We start from the raw sequence: 18,464 nt of genomic DNA, 5'->3' as shown, positions 1-18,464 counted from the left end.
CAGGTGTTAGGGCTGGTTGGTTGCAGCTGTGTGCGAGAGAAAGCAGAATACCAGGAGAACGGAGGGAGAAGCAGTGGAGAGCGTGGCCCTGAGTGGGAGCCAAGACACTTGGCATACAAGACTGGCTGGAGGGCTGGCTGGGAAATGGAGCCAAACTGCCCCTATTTGTTTCCTTGCGATTCAGAGGCATTGTGGGTCAGACCAAAAGTCCATCTAGCCGTGTCCTGTCTTCCAACTGTGGCCAGTGCCAGGTGCCCCAGAGGGAATGGACAGAACAGGGAATCATCAAGTGATCCATCCCCTGTCGCCCATTCCCAGCTCCTGGCAAACAGAGGCTAGAGACACCATCCCTGCCCAGCCTGGCTAATCGCCATTGATGGACCTGTCCTCCCTGAATTTATCCAGTTCTTTTTTTAACCCTGTTATGGTCTTGGCCTTCACAACATCCTCTGGCAAGGTGTTCCACGGGTTGACTGTGCGTTGTGTGAAGAAATACTTCCTTTTATGTGTTTTAAACCTGCTGCCTGTTAATTTCATTGGGTGACCCCTAGTTCTTGTGTTATGAGGAGTAAATAACACTTCCTTAGTCACTTTCTCCACCCCAGTCATGATTTTATAGACCTCGATCATATCTCCCCTTAGCTGTCTCTTTTCCAAGCTGAAAAGTCCCAGTCTTATTCATCTCTCCTCATAGGGAAGCCGTTCCATCCCCCTAATCATTTCTGTTGCCCTTTTCTGAACTGTTTCCAAGTCCAATAGATCTTTTTTGAGAGGGGGTGACCAGAGCTGCTCACAGTGTCCAAGGTGTGGGCGTACCCTGGCTTTATATAGAGGTATATGATGTTTTCTGTCTTATTATCGATCCCTTTCCTAATGAGGCCCAACGTTCAATTTGCTTTTTGACTGCTGGGCCCCCAAGAAATTGCTGGAACTTCTGCTACTGGGAATAACTGGGTCAGACCCTGCCTGGGGGCTGAGCTCAGGGTGGGGCTGCCCTCTCCAGGAGTCCGGTTTCTGTGTCTAGCACTGGATTCGGTTTTGATTTCTGTCTGTGACGGCCTGGCTGGGGGATCCCTGAGGGGGACTCCAGGGCGGTGCAAGCAGCTGGTGCAGCGACCTGCGGATTCACTGTGGTGTAGCCGAGCCCTGCGCTGGGCTTGTGACTTCGGCTCCCGGATCCAGGTCAGTGTAACCCGGGTTAAGCATGCCCGGCGCAGGGGGGCTGGAATAATGGGTATGGGGGGGGCGGGGTGCTGAGAGCCATTGAACCAAACTGTAAACCCTGGGTATAATGGAAATCCCTTTCAAGCCAGGGGGGTGCTGCAGCCCCTCCCAGCACCCCTAGTTCCAGCAGCCTGGGCGGGAGCCGCAGCTGGCAGGAGGTGGGCGGCCAGGCTCGGCGAGGGAGCGGAGCTGCTGTGAGACCCCCCTGGCTGGGGCTCCCGGAAGTGTTTTGCTTTCAGGCTCTGAAGCGAGAGTTTAAAAGCCCAGGGTTTCGGGCAGCTGCTGGTCTGGGGCAGCTGCCAGGCCAGTGGGGAGCAGGCGACTCGCCCGGGTCCGTTTGCCAGCGGGGTGATTCTGGGCGGAGAGGGGCGCTGCTGGGCGAGAGGTGCCCGTCTGCTCCTGCCGCCCGCCCCTGCCCTCGCCCTCCGGCTGGGGGTGACCCTGGGGCCAGGGGCCGCTGGCTGGCACAGGCATCCTGCCCAGGCTCACGGACGCTGGGGGGTCAGACGAGCTGCCCTGGTACCTTCTAAGCCCGTGGGTCCACGGTTCTAAGGTGCGGGGCTGGGGCAGCGGTGGGTGGCTCAGTGGCCCACGCTCCTGTCTGACCGGACCGTTCTCTGCCTGCAGGGAGCTTGGGCGGCCAGGCGGGGTGGAGGGGGTAGATTGAAGGAGGCCAGGAGAGGGGATGGAAGGTGTCGGGGGGATGATGGATTGGGGACTGGGCAGGGGGTGGAGAGAGGGGTAGGCTGGAAGCCCAGTAAGGAGTTGGGAAATGGGGGATGGGGGCAAATTGGGGGCTGATCAGGGGGTGGAGAGAGGGAGCGGTTGGAAGGCAGGGCAGGGGGCTAGCCCCTCTTGTTTTGTCCATGCTAATACCAGCTTTGCCCCCTTCACACTGGCCCTGCGCTTCCTGCAGGTGCCCAGCGCCCGCCCACATGGAGCTGCGTGACTATCAGTGGGAAGTGATCCTGCCCGCCTTGGAGGGCGAGAACATCATCATCTGGCTGCCCACGGGTTCAGGGAAGACCCGGGCAGCCGCCTACGTCTGCAAGAGGCACCTGGAGACTCGGGAGCGGGCCAAGGTGGCCGTGCTGGTGAACAGGGTGAGACTGGTTTCGCACTGGGCGGGGGGCATGGCTCGTGCCGGGGTGGGGCTGATTCTCCCAGCCTGGCCTGCCCCGGCCGGACATGATGGGGAGGCAGGACGTGTTGGGGCTGCAGCCGGAGAGGGGACCAGCCAGAGTGAGGAGCCACCCCCGCCCCAGGCCTTCAGCTCTTTGCACAACAAAGATGCTACATGTTACGGAGGAACCGTGTGGGCTGAGTCCCCACGTTCGCTGGATGGTCACCATGTGCCAGGCGTGGCTGTGGGGGCAGAGGGCCTTTGGGCTCATTACCCACATCAGGCTGGCCTCACGGTCTCAAGGGGGTGGACTTTACGCTAGGGGGGGAGCTGTGTTCATGCAGCGGGTGGGAAAGCAAACAGGCAAAACATGCCCGCTTCCCCCTCTGCCCAGCTAGCCAAGAGCTGGCTCAGTCCCTTTGGCCAGACATCTCTGGAGGCTGCAGCCTTTCAGCTTGCACAGCGGCCAGGTCTTGTGGCCGCCCATCCTCCCCCACGGCCGAGCATGGCACCCCAACACTGTGTGCTGTGTTCTCTGCATAGCTGGTCCATGTGAGAGGATAACAGCCTACTACTGCTGCTAGCTAATGGCATTACCCTGTTAGCTCCGGTGATGGAGAGGGCTGTGCTGAAGGTCCTGGGTTCAAAACTTGCCGAGGACCCATGCTAAGGAGGGAGGGTCCCCAAACACCTGCTCCTACGCTGGAGCCCCCTAGACCGGCCGGGCGTGGCAGGCTCGGGGTGGGCAGGGGCTGCTCTGCTTGGCCTCTGTTGTCCATGGGAGGTCGCTCAGCTCAGCAGCCAGGGCTCTCCCCAGACCCTGCTCTCCGCCCCACCCTGAGCTCGGGGAAGGTTCTGGGCTGACGCTCTTCAGCACACAAGCCTCACCGGGCGCCTCTTGCCTGCTGGGTCGCCAGATGCACCTGGTGGAGCAGCACTACACGCAGGAATTCCACGCGCTGCGGGATCGCTTCCAGGTCACGCCCATCAGCAGCGACAGCGACCGGAAATTCTTCTTCTCCCAGGAGGTGAAGCTGAGCGACCTGGTGATCTGCACGGCCAAGATCCTGCAGAACGCCCTGACCAGCCAGGACCAGGACATGCACGTGGAGCTGACAGGTAGGAGCCCGGCGGGATGGGAGCCGTCCCACGTGGGGCTGGGATCTCAGGGCCGGATCCCCAGCTCAGGTCAGTCGGCTGTGCCTATGTCAGCGCTGATTGACACCGGCTGAGGATCTGGCCTTTGGTTACTGCTGACCGTGCACAAGCCAGCGAGAAAACCCAGCTTGACTCTCAGATCCTGGGGGATGGAGGTGGTGGGAGCGAGAGAAAAGGGCTGGTCCCTGGAGCCAGGCCCCAATGTGACGGTGGCCGATTCATTCCCTGTCGATACAGTGGGGACAGTGAGCCTGCCCTGCCTTGGAGATCAAAGGGCGGGAGAAGGGCTAGTGCCGGTGTTTTGTAAACTGCCCACATTTGATCTGGAGTCCGTGGGAGGCAGAAAAGACAGTGTCATTCCCCTGCCCCCGGCAGTTGCTGGTCACCTCGCAGAGCAGACCCCAGCTCTGCCCACCTGCCCACACGGTCCCCTTGCTGAAGTATCTGCGCCTTGGAATCCTCCCAGACCTGTTATCTCCATTTGGCAGCTGGGGACTGCAACCCAGAGAGGCTAAGTGACGTGCCCAAGGCGCCCCAGGGAGTCTGTGGCAGAGCTGGGAACTGACCCGGGTCCCCAGCTAGCACCCTAGTCACTCCTGCTCCTTCCGGAGCCTCTCCCCACCCCCCATCCCCATCAGCCTCTCTCCAGGCCCCTCAGCTTGGCTCAGGCTCGTCTCCCTGGGCAGATTTCTCCCTGCTGGTGATTGACGAATGCCACCACACCCACAAGGACGGCGTCTACAACCAGATCATGGAGGATTACCTGGAGCGCAAGATGAGAGGCGAGCGGAAGCTGCCGCAGATCCTGGGCCTCACCGCCTCTCCCGGCACCGGGGGGGCCACCAACTTCCAGGGGGCCAGGCAGCACATCCTGCAGGTGAGTGAAGCGTTCCTCGTGCCCCGCATCCCAGCTAAGAGGGGGACGTGGCTGGCTGCCACCCCAGTGGCCCAGGAACTGCGGCACCTCCCTGAGATTGCACCAGGCTTGTCTTTTGGCTGCTGGAAAAGGCCCTTGGAGCCGAATTGGGGCCGTGCAAGCTGTCCGCCAAGGGAGCCCATCTCCTTGGCATCTGGTCGCCTGACACACCTGAGATTCTAGCCACGGCAGCCACATGGGTCACGGAGCTGCAGTGTTGTTCCCTCTGGCGTCTGTCAGGGGATGTCCCCAGGGTGTGGGGGTGTGAGTGGCTGCTGGTGCCACACTGGGATGCTGGTGGTACCCCTGCCTGGGTACATCTGGGATATCCCCCCCACCTCCTTCATTGCACTGGGACCTTCCCAGCTCGGTGCATCCAGGCATGTGCCCTTTGGCCCCAGACTCGTGCCTGTGGCTCAGAGCAGGATGCCAGAGGGGCTGGCATGTGGCTCATAGGGCTCTCGGGGGGGGGCGTTTAACCCTTTTAGATCTGCGCCAACCTGGACACCGCCAAAATCATGTCGTCCCAGAAGCACCGTGTCCACCTGGAGGCTCAGGTCCCGCAGCCCAGGAAGCAGTACGATGTGTCCCACGAGAGGCCGCAGGTATAGGGCTCTCAGAGCCGCCAGGAGCTGCACATAAGCGCGGACCCCAGGGGGGAAGAGAGAGACCCCACTGCAGGGGAGGCCAGTGACAGCCCTTCGGGGTTTAAATCCCTCAGTCAGCTCAGCTTAGGTCAGAGCCTGGGAGGTGGGCAGCGGTGGCCGAGCCAGGGCCCTTCACAGCCCATCCCATAATCAGCTGGGTCCCCTGTGGTCCCAGCCTGCGACCCGGCTTGCACCGTGCCCTCAGGGCACGCTGCGGGCAGCAGCCTTCCCCTGGAGACACTGAGCCCCTCTGAGCTCCCCCGCCACACTCTGCTCTCCAGGATCCCTTGGGCAGGAAGCTGAAGGAGACCATGGCCCACATCCACCAGTACCTGGACGTTCGCGGCGTGCCGCAGGACTTCGGCACACAGATCTACGAGCAGCGCATTGTCGAGCTGGGGACGGAAGGTGAGGGGCTGTGTGCCAGCGCATGGGGGTTGGGAGGATCCATAGAAATCTAGAGCTAATCAGGGGGGGAAGGCTGGGCTTGTGGCTCAGGCATTGGATTGGGACTCGGGAGCTCTGGATTCAATTCCCAGCTCCGCCTGGCCTTGGGCAAGTCAGTTCACTGCTCTGTGCCTCAGTTTCCCCACCTGTAAAATGGCGATAACGATCCTCTCTTTTGACTGAAGGGGCAGGGCTAGTCTCTTATTATGTGCCCACGTGGTGCCTAGCACAATGGGATCCCTCCAGGCGTTACTGTGTCTACACACAAATGGCCTAGATAAACCAGAACGGGCACCCACGCAGATCCCAATGACAGTGCTTGCAAGAGGGCGGAATCCTCACCATGTCCCTTAGCTGTGGAACTCCCTGCTGCAGGGTGGGAAGGAAGCTAATAGTCCTGCAGGGTTTTTGCACGGAACAGTGCCTGCAGTGACCCAAGCCATGAATCCGATCCCAAGGATTGTGCAGCCTCATGCACCAAGGCGCAAAGTGATCCGGGGAAGGAATTACCCCGCCCCTCCTGTGGGATAGCCTGGGCCTCTGATCCCGTGCCCCGGCTGCTGTGGGGGACTGAGCCAGGTTATACTGCTCAGTAACCACAGTCACCAGTGTGGCATTTTCTGTTACTGCCTTTTCCTCCTCACTGTGTAATGGGCCTTTGAAACATGCTTTCTTCCTGGAGCTGGGAATAGAACCCAGGAGTCCTGGCTCCCAGCCTCCCCTGCTCTAACACTAGATACACTCCCCTCCCGGAGCCAGGAATAGAACCCAGGAGTCCGGAGCCCGGTCCCCGCACTGGCCCCGCTGTCGGTGACTGTCCAAGGCACCGTGCCGGGGGCTTGGCCCTCAGCAGTCGCTACAGCGGTTTTGTTCCTACGCCCCCAGGCGCCGAGTCTTTCTGCCGGAAGAAGCGTACGTGCGCCATCCACCTGCGGAAGTACAACGACGCGCTGCTGATCAATGACACGGTGCGCGCGATCGACGCCTTCAGCGCCCTGGACGACTTCTACCAGCTGGAAAAGGCCACCAAGCTTCTGCGGGACCCCACGGAGCGCTTCCTCGTCAGCACCTTTGAGGGTGAGGGCTGGAAGCGGGATACAGGGGGGACCTGGAGAGCCCAGAACAAAGCAAGGGGAGGGGTCAGCTGGGACCAATGTGCTCATCTAGGCAGGCCTCCTGCATAGGGCAGGCCAGAGAACCCTCCCCAGGAAGTGGGGGCAGGTACCTGCCCAGGCAGGCAAGTGGCAGAACTGGGATTAGAACCCATGTGTCCTAACCACTAGGCCACGCTGCCCCTCGCAGTGCTAGGCGCATGGGACCTCTCTCTGGGAGGACTCGGTGCCAGATGTCCATTACGTGTGACGAGCGTTAGGGTTAATGTAACCCATGGTGGGGAGGGGGGCCGGTCCCCAGGAGCGGATAAGAGCCTACTGCCGCTGCCAGCTACCAGAGTCGCTCCTTTCACCTCAGCGGTAGAAGTCTGTGCTCTTAGCGCTGCAGGCCCTGGGGCTGAATCCTGGGCCAGGGCGCGTGGGCCGTAAACGAGCCCGGGGGCTCGCTGGCTCAGAGCGGCAGCCCCCATCCGCCTGCGCATCCCGTTGCAGAGAACAAGACAGCCCTGCTGGCTCTGGCCAGCGACCCGCGCTCCGAGAACCCCAAGCTGAGCAAGCTGGAGGAGATCCTCCAGGAGCAATTCAAGACCCCGGACAGCTCCCGCGGCATCATCTTCACCAAGACGCGCCAGAGCGCCCACGCCCTGCACAAGTGGATCCAGGAGAACGCGAAGCTGGCAAGGCTGGGCATTAAGGCAGCTGTCCTAACTGGAGCCGGCTATAGCAACCAGACCAAGCACATGACCCAGGTGGGTGGGTGTGTGCGAGGGAGGGGGCAGATGGGGTGAAGGCAGCAGTGCCCAGCATGGCTCTTCTCAGCCCAGGAGCTCCAGGAGCTTTGCACGCACACACCCTCTTGAGAGAGGCCATGGGAAAGAGCGAGAAACTGAGGCACAAAGAAGCAAGTGCCGTGCTCCCCAGGCTGGTGACAGAGCTGGGAAGAGAACCCAGGTGTCCTGACCCCCCAGCTCTACCCCACTAGGACCTATTCTCCTCTCGCAGCTGGGAGAAGAGAACCCTGGAGTCCCAGCCCCTCCAAGAGCTGGGAAAAGAACCCTGGAGTCCTGACTCCCACCCCCTCCTCTGTTCTAACCACAAGAGCCTCCCCGTGGAGCCTCTCCTGCCCCACCCACCCCACTGGGTGAGCGGAAAGAAGCGTGGGGGACCTGTCCCCTCGCACTTGGGAGGGAAGGAACGAGTTAGTAGCTTTAATCCATGTGATTCTCACCCTATCATGGCCCGGGGGGCCCTGGGGCTGTGTCCTGGGGAGTCCCCATGCAGAGCTGCAGCTTTGGACTCTGTGTCCCAGGTCCCATCTTTCCAAGGTTCCCTGTTGTCCTTAGCCCGGCGGCTGGGCGATTGCAGACGGGCCTGCCTGGGACCCCTGCAGCACCTGGGGCCAGGCCCGCGGTGGGTGGGAACGACAGCTCCGTCCCTTCTCTCTTCCCAGAACGAGCAGCAAGACGTGATCAAATTGTTCCGCAAGGGAAACTTCAACCTGCTCTTCTCCACCAGCGTGGCCGAGGAGGGCCTGGACATCCCAGAATGCAACATTGTGGTTCGCTACGGGCTGATGACCAACGAGATTGCCATGGTGCAGGTAGCTGGCCGCTCCCGGGTCCTGGCCAGGCTCTTCCCTTGTTCCCCGGATCCCTCCCTCCGGGCTCCGAGGGACCGAGCACTAGGCTGGGCTGTGCGTCTCGGCTCCATGGGGTGGGGCGAGCCGCTGCCTTCCTCGGTGCAGGGGGAAGCCGCCTGTCCCAGGCCCACCCGGCTGGGTCTGTGTGACACACACCTGGCCCCCGGCTCCCCGGAGTCCTGCCGGGCGCCGCTCGCAGCCGGGTCCCTCTTGATGGAGCAGGTGCAGAGCTCAGGAGCGGGAGCTGTGCAGCGAGGCCAGGGCCACATGGGGCACAGAGACCAGACTCCCCACTGCTCTCTGGGGGGCTCCCTGCAGGCCAGGGTCTAGGCATGCTGGTGGGGGGGCTGCGCCCATGAGGTCTTGCATCCCCAGTGCCATCTGCCAGCACCAGGGGATGGCGAAGCTGCCCACACCCAGTGGGCTCAGCGTTCCCCCGAGCCCCTCGCTAGGGGGCGTTGCAGACCTCCCATCCCCCTACTCCTGGGCAGGGTGTGGGGAGGGGCGCTGCCGGCGCTTTCCCTGGGGCTCCTTCCTGCGCTGACCTCGGGCGTGACCCGACTGCGCGTCCCCGTTTGCACAGGCCAGGGGCCGCGCCCGCGCCAAGAACAGTCTGTACTCCGTCCTCGCCAAGGCCAACAGCAAGGAGGTGTCGCGGGAGCGGCTGAACGAGACCCTGGAGGAGCTCACGCAAAGAGTCATCGAAGAGGTGCAGGCCATGCCGGAGAAGGAGTACCTGGACACGGTGAGGGGGCCGGCACTCGGGCACGGTGCAGAGGGGGGTTCCCGGTGCACTGGGCCCACTGGCGCCTCAGGCCCCGTTCTCCACCCCAGCCACGCTGCTCAGACAGCCTGGTCGGTGCTAAGGCCCCCACGTGCCCGCCCCAGGCCGGCGGTGGGGACAGTGCTGGGGAGGGGACAGAGCGGAGCTGAGGGGGCTGGTGGTGCCTCTTGCCGCGTGTCTGTGGGTGTCTCGCTTGCCCCCTGTGTCTCCGTTGAGCTGCCCTGCCCCTCCCACAGATCACAGCCCTGCAGCGAAGCGCCATCGTTCGCCGGAAGGTGAAGCGGGCTGAAGGCAACCAGAAGCGGCAGCTGCACGAGCCGGACGCCGTCCGCCTCCACTGTATAAACTGCAACGTGGCCGTGTGCCACGGCAGCGACCTGCGCACCGTGGAGAAGATGCACCACGTCAACGTCAACCCGGACTTCAAGTGAGGGCGGACTGGGGGGATGGGGACCGGGGAGGGGACCCGCGCGAGCGGAGCCCTGCCCTCAGCCAGAGCCTCAGGCAACGGCCCCCATGTCCCCCAGGGGCTCCCGGCCATTTGCTCTGTGTGGGCTGCCAGAGCTGGGAGGGGAGGTGGGCAGACGCCTGCCAGCACCCACTGGGCCAAGGGAATCTGGGGACAGTCGCTAGATGTTCCCCGACCCCCTGTCCTCAGACCTCTCTCATTCTGCGCTGAGGCCCCCTGCCTGGCAGCCCGGCTGGCCCCTCACTCAGCGCTGGGACTCCCTGCGGGGCTAGGGCTCCCTAGCAAGATCCTGGAGAGACACGTCTTTCGGCCCCATCAGGCCTGGGTCATTCCCGTCTGCTCCAGGGAGCAGCTTGGCCGTACTTGGGGCTGGGATTGTCCCTCTTCCGGGGCGGTGGGAGGGCAGCTCCCCTCCCCAGGTGGCTGCGTGCTGGCTCCAATTGAGAGCTCTGCACTCTTGGCTCACAAGCACCCTCTTCTTAGCTCCTTATGGCAACGGCTCTTGGTGCATTTCCCGCAGGATTTACTACAACGCCACGTCCGCCAAAGTGGAGATTCCCCGAAACTTCAAGGACTGGAAGCCGGGGGGCAGCATCAGCTGTGCCAACTGCGGCCAGGTGAGTCTGCGGCTGGGGAACCCGCTGGGGCTGGGCAACGCTGTTAACTGCTTTCACAGGTGACTCTCCCTTACTGGGTAAGCTGGCCCTGGGGTCAAATTGGAAATACTCCCAGTTTGCATGGACAGAGTCCAAGTGACGGAGAACCCATACATCCCTTGGGTATCCCAGGCTGCCAGCCGCAAACATTCAAAAATCATGAGGTTTTTAAAAAGGGGGTTTCTGAGCCTTTAGGAGTCACAGCTCCCCTCCTCCCAGCTTTTCTGCACAGCCATGAGGGCAAGAAACTTCCTTTTTCTTTTAAGGGAAAGCTGAGATTTCCCCCCCCCCCAGTCACGTGACTCCAGGAGCTGGGGCTTTAAGGAAAGCATCAAATATTAAATGCTGGCAATTGGCAATAGTGGGGTCTGCGCTGATGGCTAATTATCCACATTTCAGAATGGGCGCCATATTTCCAATGTTTTTCTGCATTAAACTTCCAGCCATTGGATCTTGGGTGTATGTGGGAGTGAGTGTGAACATGTGTCTGTGTGCGTGTGTCGGTCTGTGTGTGACTGGGTGTGTGTGGTTCAGGTATATACACTCACCTGTCTATGACTTGGAGCCGTTTGTACAATTCAGCTCGGGGATCAGATTTGAAGCCCCATCGCCCAGATGTGTGACCGTTTTGGTCCCTGCGATTTGCGATGGGTCCTGACTGTCCGTCCAGGTGATGTGTCCCTCGTCTGTCCGTGCAGGCCTGGGGCATGGAGATGATCTACCGCAGCGTGACGCTGCCCATCCTCTCCATCAAAAACTTCGTGGTGGCGACGCCGGACGGGAACAAACAGACCAAGCAGTGGAGCCGGGTGACTTTTGCCATCGAGGAGTTTGACTACGTGGAGTACTGCAGCAGCAACCTGGGCATGTAGCACCTGGCGCGCTCAGGAGACTGTCCGAGCCCCAAGCACCCTCTCACGGCAATAGGGAGCCTTAGCCCAGCCCTTGGCATGGTAGGCGGGAGCGCCCCTCCCGGAGATCAGCACTGGGCACAGTGGAAGCATTTTAACCCTGCTTTGTCCGGGTGTGGCTCTGTCTTTCCTCCATAAGCTCTGCAGCACCCGGGCACTAGGCAGAAGCAGACCAATGAAGGAGTAAGAACCCCCTGGAGATGGGGGCCCCCCTGCGCTCCTGCCCCTCTCCGCTCTGCTGGGCCCCTCTGGGCCCGCACAGAATCAGGTGCAGGATTGGGACCTAGGGGGGCTGCCTCCCCCAGAGACCGGACTCTGGGCTGAGAGGTGGTCTAGGGATGGGACTGAAGTGTCCTGGCCAAACAAGGCAAGGGACCATAGAACCGTAGGGTTAGAAGGGACCGTAGGGGTCATGCAGTCTGACCCCCTGCCAAGATCTGTACTGTTCAGCCCAGGATTGGCCAAAAAACCCCTCCTGCCCTCCCCAGGCGTGTAACGCACTCCCCCATCCACCCTCCTCTCCACCCTGCCCTGCCCTCCCCCTCAACACTCACTGCTAAGGGGCAGAGCGTTGTGACCAAAGCACAGCCCTGGGATGCAAGACTCCTGGGTCCTGTTCCCTGCTCTGCTGCTGACTCACTGGCTGATCTCACACGTCTCGTCCCTCCTCTGTGCCTCAGTTTCCCTACCTGGCAGACAATGGATAATGCCGCACCCCTTCTAAGGGGAATCTGAGGGTAAATGTCTTTGTGGTTCTGTGAAGGATGGTACACATCTCTCCCCCAGCCCCTGTCCGGGAGCCCTCCCCGCATCTCGGTCACAGTTTGCAGTGATTCTGCGCAATGCACACAAGCCATGTTTTTTCCTGCTCGGCTGCCCGAACCCGAGTGCCTGTCAATTGCAGCAGCGAGTGATCAGTTTGCAGAACTGCCCCCAGCCCCTCTGCTGTCCGAACCACTCGCCCTTGCAGCCGCTCGTGCTTAGCCAGAGGGGAGAAGCCAGTACGAAAACAGGGAAGTTCTTATGAAAATTATAAGAATAAAGCCAATGGGAGGCCTCCTTGAGCCTCTCGGGGCCGCACACAATTGCTTAGCCTGCATATGCCTAGTGCCAGCTCTGGGTGGGTAGGAAGGACAAGCCCCACGGAGTCACTAGACACCACTCAATGCGGTCGGGAGTGGCCGGTGAGTTGCTTTGCGCGCTGATCTCCAAGCAGCCTGCTGCCACTTCGGGGGTTTGAGGCTGTGACGCTGGCAGGCCAGGTGCCAGCTCATGCCGCAGTCCCCAGGCCTCAACTGACCGCTGACAAATACACAGCGGGCACCAGTCTGGCTCCCCGGGGGTTAGTAGTGATAAACCAGGCAGTAGAATTATCAGCATGCGCTTAGTGTTTAGACTTCAGCGAATTGCTGTGAGTTGCTACGTGCGTTAATCTCAGTCAAACTCTGTATCCCACCCTGTAAGGTAATAGCTGAGCATTTGCACTGTCAGCCTCTGTAACTGTGTAAAGCCCCGGACTGGAGCGAGAGCGATTAGTGTGAAATGCTGGCCCCCGACGGCAGGTGTTACCGCCAGCCCACAAGGAAGGCCCAGCCATACCAGACGGACTAGAGCGGAACATTAATGTGGACAAAAGACTTGGTTGTTTACGCTCCCTCATCCTATTAAGATGAGTCTCGCCCATGAATTCCTCCCATGTCCCATCAGCTGAGTTTCAACTCCGAGCAGAAGAGGAGAAGGGAATAAAAACCCCTCACAAGGAGGAACCGGATCTTTATGTTTCTTTGCATAGGACAAGACTCGCTAGGCATAAGCAAAAGATCCCCAGCTGCTCAGCCCGGGTTAGCCCTGCAGGACACACAGAGCTTGCATAGCATAGAAGCGTCTGTGACTTTTTCAAACTGAAGATTGGAACTCATTTGCGTGCATCTGTTTACCTGCTTTAACTGTATAAATAACTCGGATTTCTTTTTCTATAGAATAAATCTTTAGATAGGTTAGTATAGGATTGGCTACCCGTGTCATCTTTGGTGTGCGATCTGACGTGCACTTAACCTGGGGTGAGTGACGGCCCTTTGGGACTGGGAGTAACCTGAATATTGCTGTGATTCTTGGTGTAAGGGACCATCTCTCTCAGAGGCAGGCTCACCTGGGTGGCCAGACAGATCAGAGTATCCCAGGGGACTGTCTGTGATTCCGTGGCTAGGTTGTTATGGTGCCTGCGAAGTTCACACGCAATAATTGGCTTGTGAGATCTAAGCCTGGCGCTCACAGCCAGGTTGGGGTTCGTGCCCTGCTTCCTAACAGGCTGCCACTCACGCTCTTGACCTGCTGCAGGACAGCTTGGCAGAGGCATGTGGTCTCAGACCATGTCTGTATTTGCCGAGTTTCTCTTAGATGGAAGAGTGCAGGCTAGAGGCCCGAGGAAAGGCAGAGTCCATGAGCCATCTCGCATATCACGCCCACCAGCCCGCTCAATGTGCTCATGTCCCACGAAACATGGCTCCAGCGTTCACAGCCCCTCAGAACAGCTGATCTACAGACCTTGTGAGTGGCACATTCAGCACCCCATGGGCACGGAGCAGCCACAGCCCGAGTCTCTGCCACAAACCCTGAGCAGAACAAACAGCCTGATTAAGACCTGGTCTGAAGAACCCCCCGAGCTCATTTTGTCCACCTGACAGGGAGGAAGCAGCCTGGCTGGGATCTGAACCTTCCCCGGCAGGTATTTCAGAGCTGATGTTCAGACCCCTCTGGCAGGAGATTAAAGGATCAAAGTGGGAGCTGCAGCCAGGCAGGTCTGAGAACCAACCAAAGTGGCAGTCTGTAAATATTCAGCAAGGTTATTTGGCATCACGAGGACAAAGGGAGACTTGCTCCTGGCATGTCAAGACAGCCCCTGGCAGGTGTGCTAGGGCTTTTCTGCATCTAATTTTTTGCTTTTTAGTTAATTTGCCATGTTGTATTTTTAACACCTGAGCAAAGTGGCCAGTGAATCCGATCTGGCTGGAACGGCTGATCCCTGCGCTGCTGGGAGCATAACTACACCAAGGGGCTAAGGGATAGAGGAAGGCACATGCCCCCGCTCCATGGCCCAGCCAGCCAGTGGAGACTCTGCAGCAGCCATCAGCACCGGGGAAGAGTTGTCTTAGTTAATGGGATTGGTTTGTTGTTCACTGGGAACTCAGCTGAGACCCCACCAAACTCATGGCATGTGCCCAGCTGTTTCCTCCACAATGCATCAGCCTCTCCCATGTGGGCCAGCCCCACCCTCAGTGTAGCCCTGAATGGATTTAATTTGCAAAATCAAACTGATCACAGACAACAGGTTCGGGACTCAAATGGCGACCTGAGAAAAACGTATTTGGGCTGAGTTTGAGATGGGTTAACGACACACGGACCCCCAAAAGTTCTAATCAAAAGCCAAAGCAAATGGTAAACACTGGGCAATAAATGGACACAAAGTATAAAGCTGCCCACAGAGTTGATGCACTCACAACTTCATGGAGCAATGAAAATAGAGACAGAAGAGACAGGCAGTGGCGGGCGCCCTAAATCACCTATGTCCTTCTGATGCCCCCCTGGTAAATATCCCTACGTCAGGTTTTGTACCCCTCTGTTTACACATTAACATCCCTGGCCATCAATAATTAAATCTCCACCTCTTGTCCATAGGCGGCCTCCTAGGTAACCATAATTAATGTTCTAATTAGTGATAGAGCTATTTGTGTCAACACATTCATTAACGTTTTCAATGCGCTAACAGCAAGGGGCATTACTTGACGCCCGACCCCCCCAAAAATGCCGTTCAGATTTCATGATCTGTGGTAACTTGTTTATGGCACAGCTCTTAGCGTTGCACCTCATCACCCCAGGTCACTTACTCCTCCTGCCTCTGATGCTGGCAAACTTTGAACTCCCAGCCTTGAGCCTCGCTCAATGCTACCCCTCAGCTTGTACATTCTCCCACTTGCGTTTCAGCGAGAGGGGCCTGGGCTAGATGACCTCCCGCGGTCCCCTCCAGTCCTACGATTCTATGTTGGCATCCCTCAGCCAGTCGCACTGTCTCTGTATAAAGTACGGTTGGTTTATAACCCCTGCAGGCTCAGGTTAGGAGGGGACAGACCCACACTCAGCCTGCCGCAACAGCAAAGACACAGTGGCTGGCTGGTTCTTTATAACGTCTCCAGGGCGAGGCAGGCCCCAAGCAAAAAATTTGCCACCCCAAGTTCTGAGAGCGCAACTGCCCAAGCAAGCAAAAAACAAAGGGGACCCAGAGCCGGTCCTGGTAGCACGCTGTGCGAGGGAAGGTGCTGTCCCGATGCAGTGATCTCTGGAGGGCTGGCGCGTCAGGCCTGGCTCTAGGGGGGATCTTTGCATGGGTGCACTGCAGTCCCCTGTGGTGGGCACACTAAGGGGAGTAAAACAGGCTTTATGTTGGCCTGAAAACTAAGGGCTTGGCTACAAAGGGAGTTATTCCAGATGAACTGCTCCTAAATCACTCCCTGTGTGAATGCTCTTACGCTGCAATAAACGTGTCATTCCAAAAATGAATCCACTTCAGACGTGGATTAAGCTCATTTGAAATAACTGTTTGTCTGCATAGGGAAGTTAATGTGGAATAAGGGAGGGTGTGAATGTAAAGTGTCTTAATTACCCCTGATTAACTCCCTATGTGGATGTTTTTATTCTGGAATAAGAGTGCCTTGTTCTGAATTAGTGTCTTAAATTAATAGTGGATTAAGTTAATTTGGAATAAGGCACTCTTATTCCTGAACAAACGTGTCCACATGTGGCATTAACCAGGAAGAGTTAATCTGCTTTACATCCACACCCTCCTTTATTCTGGATTAAGGTTCATGTGTAGACAAGCCCTCAAGTAAATCGCCCCAGTCTGGCCTAGCTATATAGGAGGTTGGCCTGGTGCACAAACCCCTTGGGTAGCTAGGCCCTGGCAGCCTGGACCTGCATTTCCTCACAGCGTCACTAGAGGGGAGCCCAGGCCTGGTGACTGAGCTCAGCCCCTCTCTCAGGGCTCTGAGCGGCCGTGGGGGGCGCTGTGCTGCAGTAGGGGGGCTCAGTCCCTTGGGGGGGCTGTAAAGGGAAGGGCCTGTTACTGCTGGGCCCTAAGGCAAGCTGCGAGCCTGAGCTCGGCTCTCAGAGGCAAGCGGCAAAGTGAATGAACAGAGGCGGCCGTGTGGGGCTCTGGTCCCAGCTCGGCCAGCGGTGGGGCAGACGAGGCCCCACTTAATCCAGTGTCTGCCGTGTAACCATCCTCCTGGGGCCGCTCCCAGCGTCCCTCAGCCCCGGGCCACGCCGCCCAGCCTCCTCGCAGCCCCTGGCGGCCCCGGCTGCCCTCCCGGGCTCCCTCAGATGGGCCCTGGGGCCTGCAGCCAGCTCCGGCTGGCTGGCGGGTTTGGTGTTCGCCGTGGACTCCCAGTGCGTGGATCCCGATGGCCAAGCAGTGGCCCTCTTGGCCGCTGTGCTGGGAGCCAGCGGGGACCTCCAGGGCCAAAAGAATAAGCTCCAGCAGCTGAGGTAAACGCCTTGGCCCTCTGGGGCTGTGACTGCCCCGTATCGGGGGGTCGGGGACGCCCACCGGCGGACAGCCGTGAGAGCCGCGTGGGGGGCGGGCTTTCGGCTCCCCCCAGGCCAAGCAAGCGCTCCTGGGCCCCTTGCAAACGCTGACGTGTGGGGAGCGGTGGGGGGCTCAGCTCCCGGGGTCCCTTGTGATTTTCTCTGTTGCCCGCCAGCCCTGTTACAGCCCCAGGGCCCCTGGCCTCGCCCGGTGGGTTGGTTTGAGGGGGGGCGTTTCTAGCCTCTGCCTTGCTCCCAGGGCTGGTGAGCAGCATGGGGCGCTCTGAGCCCAGCCCCGAGCGCTAGGGGAGCGACGGAGGCTGCAGGGGGTCGCTCGGCCGGAGCCTGTTCCCGCGGGTGAGTGATTTACGCCCTAGTTCCCACCCCATGCGCTCCAGGGCGGGTTCCCCCCTCGCCTCGCCCTCTGCACCCCTGGGGTCTCCCCATTCAGGGGCTTCTGCCCTTCATACCCAGCAGGCTGCCCTGCCGGCGGAGTCTAGAGCTCTCTGGCCGTGGCCCCTGTGCAGCTCAGAAACATGGCCTCCGTGGCTGTTCTCTTTGCACTGGTATAGAGCAAGGCCCATTACTGGATGGAGGCAGCATGGCCTAATGGCTACAGCATTGGACTAGCACTCAGAACCCCGGGGTTCTAGTTCCTGGCTCTCCCACTGGCCTGCTAGGTGACCTTGGGCAAGTCCCTTCCCCCCTCCGTGCCTCAGTTTCCTCCTGTAAAACAGGGGTAAAGCTGCTGACCTCAAAGCGCTTTGAGTTCTGTGGTGGAGAAGTGTGGGCTGAGAGCTCTTTGTTCCTGGCACCATGGAGCAGACGTTTACGCTGGTTGCTTTCTAGGCAGCCAAAGCACAACCCCAGAGGGTGAGGAGAAGGAGTACTTCCCCCTCCCCAGCTACCATCCTGCTCCATGTGCCTGCAGGTCTCGCTCTCTCAGACCCAGCTCCTCCCCTGCTTTGTGCCGTGACAGCTTTGCAGAGCCTGTCGGGTTCCCGGGACCCCAAAATACTGGGGTAAGGGTGGGGGGCCTCTCGGCTAGCAGTGTCATGAGCTCGTGGCCACCAATGGCTAGTGACTTGCCAGGAACACACAACGCCGGGGCATAGCTTGGACGCCCTGTTGTAAAACCCACTGGTCTCTGGGGCAAGGCTCTCCTTGCTGCTGGTTTACAGCTAGGCTGCAGGGAGACCTGGTGAACAGGGAGTCAGGACTCCTGGGTTCAGTCCTGGTTCTGCTGCTGACTCCCTGTGTGACCTTAGGCAATGTGGCCTGGGAAGGAACTTGCCCATCTGTAAAATTGGCAGACCAGCCCTGCCCATGTCTCTGTAATGCTTGCAGAGACTGAAAGCTAAAGCAGGAGCTAAGTGTTAATATGGTCACTAAAGCCACTGCCCTGGCTGGCAGTGCAGGGTCCATATCCAGTGTGGTCGGGGGCTGAGCAGACAAGCGAGCCAGTTACGCCCCAGCTGGAGGGAGAACCTCCTTATGGCAGCAGCAGCAGGGTGAGAGCACCCCGGCCCTCTCCCAGCTGATGCTCTTGTCTTTGTTTCCCTGCAGCATATGGGTTGTGGAAGGTCCTGTCTGTGCCACCTGGGTGCTCAGCAGGGGCCCAGGAAGAGGATGGGACAGACCCTATGGGAGCAGAGCTGACAGCAGGGGCAGGTGAAAACCTCTGTACAGAGCACATATGATCAGGTACGTGGATAGAGAATTGCTCTCGGCCTTGACCCCTAGCTGAGTGGCGCGGTTGGTGACCGGGTGGTAAAGGAGTGGGAGGACGTGGGTGAAGGAA

The 18,464-nt window shown here is 59.4% G+C and overlaps 1 protein-coding gene across 7 annotated transcripts; it reads left to right on the top strand.

Moving 5' to 3' along the window:
* Nucleotides 1–1,057: 1,057 nt before the first annotated feature.
* DHX58 (DExH-box helicase 58) lies at nucleotides 1,058–13,091 on the top strand. 7 transcript variants are annotated; one of them, XM_037887009.2, is made up of 13 exons: nucleotides 1,058–1,182; nucleotides 2,141–2,327; nucleotides 3,265–3,466; nucleotides 4,192–4,382; nucleotides 4,910–5,026; nucleotides 5,350–5,476; nucleotides 6,401–6,592; nucleotides 7,120–7,376; nucleotides 8,078–8,227; nucleotides 8,850–9,011; nucleotides 9,287–9,477; nucleotides 10,040–10,136; nucleotides 10,874–13,091. In XM_037887009.2, exons 2-13 carry the CDS (start codon nucleotides 2,160–2,162, stop codon nucleotides 11,045–11,047), a joined length of 2,028 nt encoding a protein of 675 aa, XP_037742937.1. In that variant the 5' UTR covers nucleotides 1,058–1,182; nucleotides 2,141–2,159; the 3' UTR covers nucleotides 11,048–13,091. The 7 variants fall into 7 exon arrangements, 6 of the variants coding, with proteins under 6 accessions (XP_037742937.1, XP_037742936.1, XP_027690784.2 ...); XM_037887008.2 differs by lacking the exon at nucleotides 1,058–1,182 and adding an exon at nucleotides 1,358–1,777; XM_027834983.3 differs by lacking the exon at nucleotides 1,058–1,182 and adding an exon at nucleotides 1,451–1,777 and having other exon boundaries at nucleotides 3,373–3,466.
* The last annotated feature ends 5,373 nt before the right edge of the window (nucleotides 13,092–18,464 follow it).

Source organism: Chelonia mydas, chromosome 27 (assembly GCF_015237465.2).
Source record: "Chelonia mydas isolate rCheMyd1 chromosome 27, rCheMyd1.pri.v2, whole genome shotgun sequence".
NCBI lineage: Eukaryota > Metazoa > Chordata > Testudines > Cheloniidae > Chelonia > Chelonia mydas.
Note: the sequence above shows the minus strand (reverse complement) of the source record. Positions and strands in the feature narration are given on the sequence as shown.

What these genes read in the sequence shown, in the direction of transcription:
- DHX58 (XM_037887009.2), top strand. Translation starts at nt 2,160, where the DNA reads ATGGAGCTGCGTGACTATCAGTGGGAAGTGATCCTGCCCGCCTTGGAG. An exon ending in TGTCGAGCTGGGGACGGAAG is followed by an intron (nt 5,477 to 6,400) that starts GTGAGGGGCTGT and finishes CTACGCCCCCAG; the next exon opens with GCGCCGAGTCTTTCTGCCGG. An exon ending in GCTGTGCCAACTGCGGCCAG is followed by an intron (nt 10,137 to 10,873) that starts GTGAGTCTGCGG and finishes CTGTCCGTGCAG; the next exon opens with GCCTGGGGCATGGAGATGAT.